Below are 12,307 nucleotides of genomic sequence, written 5' to 3'. Positions count from 1 at the left end.
TCAAGCAATGGATGATTCAAATGGTCATATCTGTTCAAGCAAAGTTATAAAGTATATCATATATCAAGTAAGTTTTGATTTAGATATCATTTGCACCCAAACTTTCCCTGTCACTCCTTCACTTCACGCTGAAATACTCGTCTTTCAACAAAACATTTCCAGTCAAAACTAAATAGTCCTTCACTTTACATTTTTTTCTCCGTTAAAATTTGTTTATCTTTTCTTTTTCATCTGGTAAGAGCACCGCGAGATTAACTTCTATATTATTTTTCTATTTCTGTTTCCTTGAGCGGCTTCCTTCACGGATAAAAAAAGGAAATATTACATGAAAGAGTGACCTTTATATTATCATTAGCTGAGGTACTGTTATTATTATCATTATTATTATTATTATTATTATTATTATTATTATTATTATTATTACTATTATTATCATTAAAATATTTTAACTTCCAAGAGTAAATACAAATGAAGCTTCAGAAAATCATGTAGGGGATTAAAATAGTGAAGACCGCGACCATTAATCTTCTGACGTCCATAAACCCTTCCCAATGTCAATAAAATGGTCTAATCGTACACAAATCTAAAGGTGAAAATGTGTCTCGGTACTGAAGGGGTTAATGCAAAGGTGGAAGTACAAACACATGATCCATAATGAAGGAATCTAATCTTCCATTCACAAACAACACCTGTACGCGCGTCTCGACAGGTAAGTAAGGAAAGTACACACGAGCACTGTCCCCGCTGTAGGTGTGAAGGTGTGAAGGTGTGTCGACTTAATTGACACACACAGCCTGAATCAAGGACAGGTGTTATGTCATCAAACTCTCCAGCTTCCACGCTTCATTTTTAATTTTTTATGATATTGTACTTGTTCTTAGTCCTTTATATCGTATCGCTGTTATTCATTGACTTTTTAATGTTGTTTTCTAGTTTATTTTGTCTGTAATATGTATAGTAGTCTTCTCTGTTTCAAATTAAAGTACTCTAGTTTCCTCTTTGTCTCTGATTTTTTTAATGTGGGAGGGGAAAACTGGCCAAGAGCAACAAAAATATGTATAAAAATGGCCCACTTAGTTGCCAGTCCCCTTACAGATCCGACACTTTCTACTTTTATTTTGGCACTTAATTTTTTTTTTTTTCGCTTTCCTTACAAAATATGACCATTCTCTAGTTTTCCTTTGGTCTTTAATCTTTAGTCTTCTTTAATAATTTCTCTCCCCTCCCACCTCCACCTGCACTCTTTCCACCGTCCTCCTCCTCTCTTCTTCCTCTGACAAGTTCGACATCTAATTTTCTTCATCTTCCCAGCGAGGTCTCTAATTTTGCCTCCCTCGCCTCTCTTTTTCCTTTCCTCTTCCACGCGCCGCCACACACGCGGGGCTTCCAGGCACACCAAACATTTTCCTCATATGGAGCGCAAATCATATTAATCAGCCGCACTCTACTTTTTTCCCATGAGAATGAATTCCAAGTAGATTTCAATAGGCCTGAGATACGAGCATAATTCAGTGGGAGATTTGATTACGACCCATAAATCCCTGGCTGTAGTTGTGATCTGCTCCATTCCATCTCTCGCTGGCCTTGGAATCCATCACTTAGACACTGATTGGAAGACTAGTAAAGAGAGAGGAAGAGGGAGAAAGGGAGAGAGACAGAGGGAATAGAGCTGGTAACACTCTAGCTCTTCCTATAGAGAGTAAAACATGTGTCTGCCCTGCACGAACAACAGGAGGAGGTGCTGCCGGCGAAGGAAGAAAGGGACAGGGTTAGGGAACGTGGAGGCGGAGAGAGACTGATCACCTTCTTAAACTTTTACCTGTGGCATTCCAGGAAGAGGCTCGGCGTCACTCACACACTCATTATTCATGGCTCCGCGGCCCTGAGGAGGAGGGGCCACCATTACACAGGCTCCAGTGGGCGAAGAAGCTCCACTGCATCAAGGAATCCCATTACACACGTCCGGAAGTTCTCTGTTTCTTCCACAAAAGGTTCTGAACTCAAGTTTAAGCAACAGTCAAGGCGCGGCGCTCTTGGCTGTATAATGCACGAGCAGGTGTGACTCACGGGCCGCCGCTGCTTAATCTCCTGCCTCACTGCTATCCATCCCTGCTCGCGGCCAAGGTCAGCGGTGCAACAAAGAGAGCAGCCACTTAAAATTATGTAAATACGAGCTGGTGGCACATTAAAACAGACGCATATATTTTTCTGAATCTCAGGATCGCCGTCCCACGCAAACACAGTATTCTGAAACGCCACTGCACTTCACCGCATCTATACTACATTTAAAGGGGTCTGCTACGAGTTACACGGTTTTTAATACGTGTTTGTGTGATTCTAGTGACAGATTAACATGATTTATATATTGTTAACAGTAAAAATACTCTTGAGAAGCCGGTTAATCACAGCTGTAGCCTTTAAACGTATAGTGGTGAAAGAGCAAACCATTTCAGAACACGGGGCAGACTCTCACTATATCAAGAACACCGCCACATCTCACCATTTCAGAGAGCGAGTATGTCTGCTTCACATTACTAACCCACACGCAGCCAACCTGATCCTCACTACATGACAACCACAAGACTTATGGAGCTGAGGCGGCGGTGTCTCTTATCATAATGCACTAGAACACCGGGGCAGCTTTGATGAGGGGTGAAGCTTAAGGTCACGAAGGGCTAACACTATCTTGGCCTTATGCTGCATGTCTGTTCGTCTCTCCCTCTCTTTCTCTGTCTCTCCCCCTGTCTTCTGAATTACAAGTGCCCTTCAAGCTGAACCACTGGGCTGAGGGACACCAAAGCAAGTCACATCGTTGAGTTTAAATAGCGTGAATATCGATAGCATGGTTTTGTCCGGTCCAGCTCGTGTGTGGAATAAAATCAAGCGTTTTCTGTTAACACGCTGCCGAACTCTGTCGCTTTATGGAGTGACGGAGGAAGGTTTTCGTAGAGGAGGGTCAAATGAATGAGTAGTGTGATTTGGAGGCTTAGAGAGAAAGAGAATAAGGGGTAAAGATTAGTTTTTTTGATATATCAGAAGTAAATGTTGCTAATTTAGAATATATATGAGAAGGCAGGAAGAAGGCTTAGAGGAAAAAGAAAATAGAGGGAAAAGATTAGTTTTTTGGTATGTTAGAAGAGCATGTTGCTAATTCATAATATGTATGAGAAAAAGGATTTAGAGACTTGACATAGAAAACAATGAAAATGAAAGAAATGGAGAGTTGAAGATAGAAAACAAAATTGAAAAGGTGTAAATAGATAGTTGAAAGCAAATAAAGATAGGAGAAACATGACTAAATTTTTGACCTAAAAGTAGAGGAGGAAGAAACAATAAAAGGTGTGCACTGTATGGAAATGGCTTATAAAAAATCAAAACAAGAAGAAAAAGAACAAAATTATGAAGCATTGGAGAAGAAAGATAAGATATAAAAAGGTGTTTGTGACATGTATAATAAGGAATATAGAAAAAAAAGGAATAAAAGACACAGAAAAGAGAGGAAAAAAACAACTTACACTTGGTCATCACATAGGAAAAAAAAAAGAATGGAAGACACGGAAAAGGGAGAAAAAAAAAAAAAAAACCACACTTGTTCATCGCATCTGTCTTGGCGGGAATTATTAGGGCGGTTCGAAGAAGAATATTAGGCAAGGAAAAACAACATGGGCATTTAGTAGAGGTCACCCGTTACACGCTGACTCTTCTTGCATCACTGATCACAGGCACGAATCCCTTTTACTTCTCACCTATTACTTTAGCCCCTTCAGTTCTGGGACACATTTTTACCTTGAGATTTGTGTACGATTGGACCATTTTATTGACATTTAGAAGGGTCTATGGAGGTCAGAAGATTAATGGCCACAGTCTTCACTATTTCAATTCCCAACATGAGTTTCTGAAGCTGTATAAAATCACCAAACAGTAAGAAAATGAATATGGAAACGCGTCCTGATACTCGATATAAATGTATACTATATTTAAATTCGTATGATATTTTCACAATATCTTATTCTTCAATGAAATAACGAAAGATTTCTATTTATTTGCTGCATCTCGCTGTCTATATCCTTCTGTCTATCTGTCTGTCTATATGCCTGTCACTGCTTTGTCTGGTAGGCGTTTCCGTGTGTCTGTCTTCAATATATTCATTATTTTTGCAAGTTCCTGTGATATGTTTCCCTGTGCTCCTGCTTGCCTGCCTGCCCGCCTGTCTATCTGTTTATCTATCTGTCTCTGTCTATCCTCTCTCATATCTTATCAATGTATTTGCTTCCTCTGTGTATATGCATGGAATGTTTCTTGGTGTCATTGTATTTTCGCTATCTGTTTCTCTCCGGCTTTCTGTTTGATTCCTTACTACTGTGCTTCTGTCTTCTTGTGTCTGTCTTCCTGTCTTTTCATGTATAGTAACACTGTGGTTTTTATGAGAAATAAGGGCTAAAAGTGATTATAACTAAGGACAATTAAACCTTACTCTCTCTCCATTTGTTTGTCTATCCGTGCATCTGTCAGTTAGTCAAAATAATCTGTTATTCTAAGTTTCCGTCTAATCTGCTTTCTATTTACATGCCTGTCCGTTCCACAATTCTGCCTCTCTGTCTGTTAGTCTCTCTGTCTGTATGATTTGTTGCACTTTTTCTTCGTTTCTGTATATTTTGCTTCCTGTTTAATATATTCTGAAAATGTGTGTCTTTTAAAGTCTGCATTACTCTGAATTTATATTTGATGCATCGTTGAAGTCCACAATGTAAAGAGTAAGGATCAATGATGTATGTATATATATAGACTGAAGGTAGACCGACAGAGAGTACGTACGCAAATAAACTCAATCTTAATAAGCATGGAAATCTTTATGCAGTGTCTGTCATTATGTATGTAAGCTATTTTCTCTCTCTCTCTCTCTCTCTCTCAATGTCATCTATTTATCTTTCTCCTTTTCCTTTTTTCGCTTTCTTTTTATTTTCCTCTTATCAACGTATTTCTTTTCCTCTCTCTCTCTCTCTCTCTCTCTCTCTCTCTCTCTCTCTCTCTCTCTATCTATCTATCTATCTCTCTGTTTCTCTATCTTTGTCTCCTTTTCCTTTCTTTTTCCACTTTTCTCTTATCAACGTATTCCTCCCCATCTCCTTCTCTCTCTCTTTCTCTCTCTCTCTCTCTCTCTCTCTCTCTCTCTCTCTCTCTCTCTCTCTCGCCGCGTGCCTTGTCCTACTTGGGTGGAATTAGCCTGGGAATGGCACCCACGCCTCTACTTACGATCACACACGTTACTGTTAGTGCCGATTTCCCGCCACTTCACCATTGCTCCCGTGCAGACTTCCCAAGACCACCCCTCACTCCCACCGCTCTCTCTCTCTTTCTCTCTCTCTCTCTCTCTCTCTCTCTCTCTCTCTCTCTCTCTTCAAGGTGATGTTCGCTCCTATTTAATCAAAGAAAACGATGGAGTTGTTGAATATGAGAGAAAATGGGTGAAAAAAAACAACAACTGAATATTGAAGGACTGTTTTAATATGGAGAGAGAGAGAGAGAGAGAGAGAGAGAGAGAGAGAGAGAGAGAGAGAGAGAGAGAGAGAGAGAGAGAGAGAGAGAGAGAGATACGTTGATAAGAAATACTATATAAAAAATGTAGTAAAAGATAAAAACTTGGAAAATAAAACAAAACAAGTAAGTGTATCCATAAAAAAATGAAAAGAAAACGGAAAAAAAACAAAAGAATTACGAATAGAAGAAGAGAAAAAGAAAAAGAAAAACATAATGAAGGAAAACACATCACTAAAGTAAGAAAGATTAAAGAAAAGACGAGAGGAAAAAGTAAAAATAGACAAGGGATAAAAGAAGTAAAGGAAAAAAAAAAGAAATAGAGCAGGAGCAGAAGAGGAAGAGCGAGGATAAAGCGGGAAGGGCTAAACAAAGTTAGGAGGAAAAGAAAGAGGGTCAAACACTCCCTCGAGGGCACAACTGACGGTGGGGGCTGGGACAGGGTATTAATCCAAGGCTGGGTCAGGTGGACGTCTTGTGGAGGAGGAGGAGGAGGAGGAGGAGGAGGAGGAGGAGGAGGAGGAGGAGGAGGAGGAGAAGGCATAAGGTGGTTTTCATTCATTCATTCATCCTCACTTCTTTTCTTTCATTCAAAAAGCATAGTTTTTTTCAGCTTGTCTTTTCTTCTTATTGTCTGTCTGTATTTCTTTCTCTCCGTGTCTCTGTCTAAATGTTTGTCTATATCTGTGCCTCTCTCTCTCTCTCTCTCTCTCTCTCTCAGGTGAGCACATCCTCGGCTACCGGCGGAGACTCAAGCGTTATGACAGGCGAGGGTCCCGCGACACTACCTGGCCAACACGACCTGCTAAGCTCCCGGAGAGGCGACGCTTAGCTTCCCCAAGACAGCTACAGGTGAGTCACTCACCAACAATACTCTACGTTTTCAATGAAAATACACTGCAGTATTTCACGTATGACGAAAATTAAGTTAAAACTGTTATATGCAATGTGTTATCGATGTTTGAAGGGCACTGGCCTTGAACAACAACGAAAATAAAAGCGAAAAATGGCCCACTGATGTCACAGAGCTCAGTGATGGAAGCTAGCCAGCCAGCCAGCCTGCCAGCCAGCCTGTCAGCCAGCCTGCCAGCCAACCTGCCCATCATCCAGCTAACCATCTACCCAGCCGACCAGCCAGCCAGTGAACCAGGCAGGCAGGCAAGCAGGTAGGAAGGTGAGCAGGCAGGTAGGCAGGCAAGCAGACAAGTAGGCAATTAGCCAGCTAGCCAGCCAGTCTTTTCTTTTCTTTCCTTTTCTCTCTTGGTAACTTTGTCCATTCACCTTCCTGAAAAAATGCCTTACCATCTCCTGGTGTGCTTACAGACTCAGCGATGCAACTACTACGGGGAATGCTGGGTTGGGAAGTGTTGGTGTTTGTATCACGGAGTGCGTGAGTGTGTGTGTGTTTATGTGTGCAGGTGTCTTAGGTGCGTGTATGAGTGTGTGTATGGGTGGGCTGGTGTATGTGTGTGTGTTTGTGTGTGTGCAGGTTATTTTTCTGAGAGGGAAGCCATATCTCACCTGTGTTATTCTCTTGGTAAGCTTGAAAAAAAGAAGAGAGGACTCCGATACTAAATTTAGAAAAAAATAAGTTTCATATCTTTATCAAAAATAGGTTCCATCAAAAAGGATCAAGAAAAATATCATGTGTGAACTGAACTGACCACTGGAGTGATAAGCTGACAGCCACAAATTCAGCTACTTCACTACTGTCTTGTGGAAATTGAAAGGTTTTTATAGTCATGCAATACGGAGGATTTAGGGGACAAAAGGGACATTTTTACTTAGCTTCCTAGATTATCATTACTAATTAATGGAGAACTGCCTGCTGAACAATTAACTTATGTAAAAAAAAGTCAATACATAAATACCACATAACGAAGTAAGGAAGACAAAATTAATTAGTCTTGCAGGTGAAGGGACCGTCACCCGTGCCACTGTTTAGGGGAAGAAAGCATTCATCTTGTATTTTAATGGTTAGATTAGTTACTCATTTTTACCTGATGGCATTACACATTTCCGCCACTCAGCTCTCAAAGACTCATTAGTTTGAACACAACTCATAATAAGACATTCTATCACTTACAAACCTCACAGAGTCACGTAATTCTAACACTCATAACACTCACAAAATTATCTTAATTTTACTCACAACTCGTCATAACAGACATCATATTCTTACCAGCATTCATAACACTCACAAACTCTCATTAATTATACTTAGACCGTCACAACATATAATATATTTCTACAGACCCTCAGAACCTTAACAAAACCTCATTATTTACATTCACAAGTCACAACAACACACAACACATTCCTCCCACAAACGCCCAACACAGAACCACCTTATCTGTACTCATAACTCGGTCACAACAGCCTCACTTTCTCCTCTTACAACAACCAAGTCAAGTTAATATTTGCATACGGGACGGAACTCAAACAGACCACATTCCGACTTGTTTACTCTTATACCTGGCAGGAGGACAAAAGAGCAGACAGACCTAACCTAAGCTGAGAGTCAAAAGGCGCACTCTTCCCTGACCTAAGACCAGCTGGTCCCCGCCACGCCTCGCCCGCAGCATCCCAGGGAGAGGCAGGGAAAAGGAAGCGTCTTGGTGTGGAGGGAGACGGGAGTACTTCTATATTGTCTTTCTCAACACTGGGGACGAGTGACTGACTGAATAGCTGTCCAAGATGAAGGATTGTTGTTATTCAAGAGGGAGGTTTCAAGATATTTGTCCCTACTTTAGCTAATTCTATCTGCTATATAAGGAGACTGGCAACTGAGTGGGATTTTTTTACTTTATATTTTTGTTGCCCTTGGCCAGTCCTCCTCTCTTACATAAAAAAAAGTAATCTATTCTACAATCTCGAAGCTCTTCCTACGTTAATGGTTATACAGTCGAACTATAACTATGTCTAATGATTGGCTGACGGACTGACTAACTGATTAATTTGCTGACAATGAATGACTCCGATTGACTGACTGACATGATAACGTATTGGCTGACTGTCCGGAAGCTTTTTTTTACCTCTCTCTCTCTCTCTCTCTCTCTCTCTCTCTAGGTAAAAAACGGATGCAGAAACAGGACACCACGAAATTGACTCAACTCTTGCATACAACTCGATAAACACACACACACACACACACACACACACACACACACACACACACACACACACACACACACACACACACACACACACACACACACACACACACACACACACACACACACACACACACACACCCACACTAGCCATTCCAAACACCCTAAAACACATCACAACACCACATTAAACGCCAACGACCTTTGCAACACTACAGCTAGACAACACCCAACACCCACACACCCCAACACACCCCCAGCACACCCTCCCCTTAAAACCCAATACACTTCGCTCATCCCAGTCCAGTGGTAATGGTGATCTGAACATTACAATGCTGTGACATGATCCAGAAATGACCAGAGCCTCATTAGCAACCTAATGGCGCTCGGAGGCTCTCAGGCGCTGGCGGGAGGCTGTTTGTTGCTGGCCCTGATGCTCGTGGAGGCCTCAAATTCTCCAGGATTGGGAAGGTGCAAAGGGCGGTGTTTGTGCTCACTCCGAACAGCAGGAGGAGAAGGAGGAGGATGAGGAGGAGGAGGAGGAAGAGGAACAGTTTAAGTACATTCAGGTCTTTGCAACTTAACTCTATAATCTCTCTTAAAGTAGGATATGTTATGTTAGGTTCGTTTATATTATGTAAGGTTAAGCAAGGTTAGGTTTGGTTAGGTTAGGTTTAGCAAGGTTAGGTTAGGCAAAGTTAGGCAAGGTTAAGTTAAGTTAGGTTGGGCAAAGTTAGCTGTTACGTTAAGGAAAGAGAATGTATTGAAAGAGGAGAAGGATAACAAAACTAGTATGTTCTAATGTCATATCTTTGAAACTCATCTCTAGACTTGCTCCTCCTTTAAGCGAGTTAAAACTAAGTTAAGATTCGTAAGGATAGACTGAAATAACATGACTTTGGCTTGACTTTGAAAGATTAGAAAGAGCAAAAGGAGGAGGAGGAGAAGGGAAAACAGAAAGAACACTAACAGGCTAGACTGAAATAATGGCTTGACTTTGAAAGATTAGAAAGAGCAAAAGGAGGAGAAGGAGAAGGGAAAAACAGAAAGAACACTAACTTACTTACTATATTATAAAATGATACCTTTCAAAATCAACTTTAAAATATTCTTCATTTAGGTGAATTTACATTTGATCATGTAAGATATGGTTAGGTTAGGATAGGTTGGGTCGGGACAAGTAGGAAAGATGTGAAGGAATAGGATGAAGATGGAGAAGAGGAGGGAGATAGAGGAGGAGGAGAAGGAGAAGGAAGATGAGGAGGCTGAAGGCGACTCTAGGGAGAAGGGAGGGTAGCAGTGACCTGAATGAGTTATATTAGTGGGTAATTGAAGGGAGGGTGAGTGTGAGAGAGGTGAGTGAAGGGGTGATGTGAAGGGCTGATGGGAGGGAGTGATGGGGAAGGAGTGACGGAAGGATTGGGTTAGGTTAGGTTAGGTTAGGTTAAGTTAGGATAGGTTATGTAAAAGTGCTAAGATTACATTAAGTTAGGGTTAAATAGGATATGAAAGGATGGGAAAGGTTAGCTCATAGGACATTGGACAGGTTGCTTGTAATATAAGGACAGGTAAAGGCAGGATACAAAGATAAGCTTATATCCAAGGCCTTGTTTAAGCAACCTACAACCTGACTCACACCTACAGACAAAGAAACAATCAATTCCTGCTAACATTATATCCAGAAATGAAACTAAAGACAGGTTGAGACAGGTTAGATAAGGATACAAAGGTTAGCTCACGTTCCTACCCTCACTAAAGCAAGCCACACCGCGACCCACACCTAAAGACTAAAACACAATGAATTCCTGCTAAAAGACCGTCGGAAAAGAATACAACGATGTGTTAAGGCAGTTTAGGTTACAATATAAAGGTTTGCTCACGTTCAAACCCTCACTGAAGCAAGCTACACTCCGCCATATACCTACAGACTACGAGAAAATCAATACCTGCTAAAAGTACACCAGAAAACGATATTGCTATGAGTTAGGACACATTAGGTTACAATACTCGTATAAAGGTTAGTTAGCGTTCAAGCCCTCACTGAAGCAAGCTACACCCCGCCATACACCTACAGACTAACACACAATCAATACCCGCTAAAAGTACACCAGAAAATGATGCAAAGAAAAATCAAGACAGGTCAGCCTAGAATACAAAGGTTAGCTCACGTTTCTAGCCTCACTAAAGCAAGCTACACCCCGCGAGACACCTACACACTTAAAAACAATGAATTCCTGCTGAATGTACACCAGAAAATGATACTAGGATGGGTTAAGAGGTTAGGTTACAATACAAAGGCTAGCTCACGATTCTAACCTGACTCAACCAACCTGCACCCCGCCATACACCTACAGACTAAAAAAAAACAATTCCTGCTAGAAGTGCACCAAAAAATACTACTACGATATAGATTAAGATAGATTAGATTACAATACAAAGGTTAGCTCACGTTTCTAGCCTTGCTAAAACAAACTACACCCGCCACACTCCTACAGACTAAAAAACAATCACATCCTGCTAAAAATACACCCAAAACTACTACTACGATAGATTAAGATAAGTTATATTACAATACAAAGATTAGCTCGCGTTTCTAGCCTGACTCAACCAACCTGCACTCCGCCATACACCTACAGACTAAAAATTAATCACTTCCTGCTAATAAGACGTCCAAACATGAGACTAAAGATAGGTTGGAAGAAGTCAGGTTAGGAGACAAAGGTTATCTCACGTTTCTACCATCACTAAAGCAACCTACACCCCGCCCCACACCTACACACTAAGAAACAATCACTTCCTGCTAATATTACACCCTCCACTTGGCCAGCTGCAATATCACGAGATGCACGGCCAAGGCTACTCGCGTCTTGCCTCGGCATTACAACAATTAGTGTCAATTTGGATCGTTTGAGGTCGTTTACGTGGTTAGACGAGGCGTAGGGGAGAATGGAAAGGAAGGGAGGAAGGTAGGATGTCGGAGGGAGGGAGGGTAGGGAGGAAAGGGGGAACGTAAAGGATGATGAGGGAACGAAGTGTAGAATGCGTAGAAGGTAGAGAAAGAGAGGAAGGAATAACTCCTCCTCTTCCTCCTCTTTTCCTCCTCCTCCTCCTCCTCCTCCTCCTCTTCCTCCTCCTCCACCAACACCCTCCTTATATTTTCTTTCCTTGCAATCCTTTGTATTTCTTTTCTAACTTTTATTCTTTCTCCTCCATCTCCTATATCACTTCCTCCTTTTCCTCCAACACCCACATTCTGTTTTGTTCCTTTGCATTCCTTTGTAATTCTTCTCTGACTCTACTTCTTCCTTTTCCATCTACTATATCTCCTCCTCCTATTTCTCCTCCAACACCCTCCTTATGTGTTCTTTTTTCTTTGTATTCCTTTGTATTTCTTCTCTAACTCTTCTTATTCATCCTTTTCCATCTCGTATATCACCACCTCCTCCTCCTCCTCCTCCTCCTCCTCCTCCTCTAGTTGCAGGTCGGTCCGGTAACGCGAAAGCTTTCCCCAAATGACAATTAAATCCTTCTCAGCTTCCGGATGTGAACTTGCAGGATCCGGAAACAGTCTTTGGGCGGTCCAACACTCCCTGGTGCCGGCCATCACTGGGCCTCCGATCACGGCTCTTGCTAACCTCCGATCCCAAGATGTGGATGTT

General features: G+C 41.4%; 1 protein-coding gene across 33 annotated transcripts in view; it reads right to left on the bottom strand.

Moving 5' to 3' along the window:
* The window catches only part of LOC123512468 (CUGBP Elav-like family member 4), a 754,341-nt gene that overhangs the window by 150,767 nt on the left and 591,267 nt on the right, over positions 1-12,307 (bottom strand). For 20 of the 33 annotated variants that reach the window (XM_045268904.1, XM_045268911.1, XM_045268908.1 and 17 more), the window contains one exon: positions 7,057-7,077. The exons of the other annotated variants lie outside the window; for them this stretch is intronic. In XM_045268904.1, coding sequence (XP_045124839.1) covers positions 7,057-7,077 — 21 coding nt within the window. The remainder of the gene's footprint in view (positions 1-7,056; positions 7,078-12,307) is intronic. 33 annotated transcript variants of the gene reach the window in all.

This window comes from Portunus trituberculatus, chromosome 33, assembly GCF_017591435.1.
Source record: "Portunus trituberculatus isolate SZX2019 chromosome 33, ASM1759143v1, whole genome shotgun sequence".
Lineage (NCBI taxonomy): Eukaryota > Metazoa > Arthropoda > Malacostraca > Decapoda > Portunidae > Portunus > Portunus trituberculatus.
The sequence above is the reverse complement of the archived record's forward strand: the minus strand, read 5'-3'. Positions and strand labels throughout refer to the sequence as shown.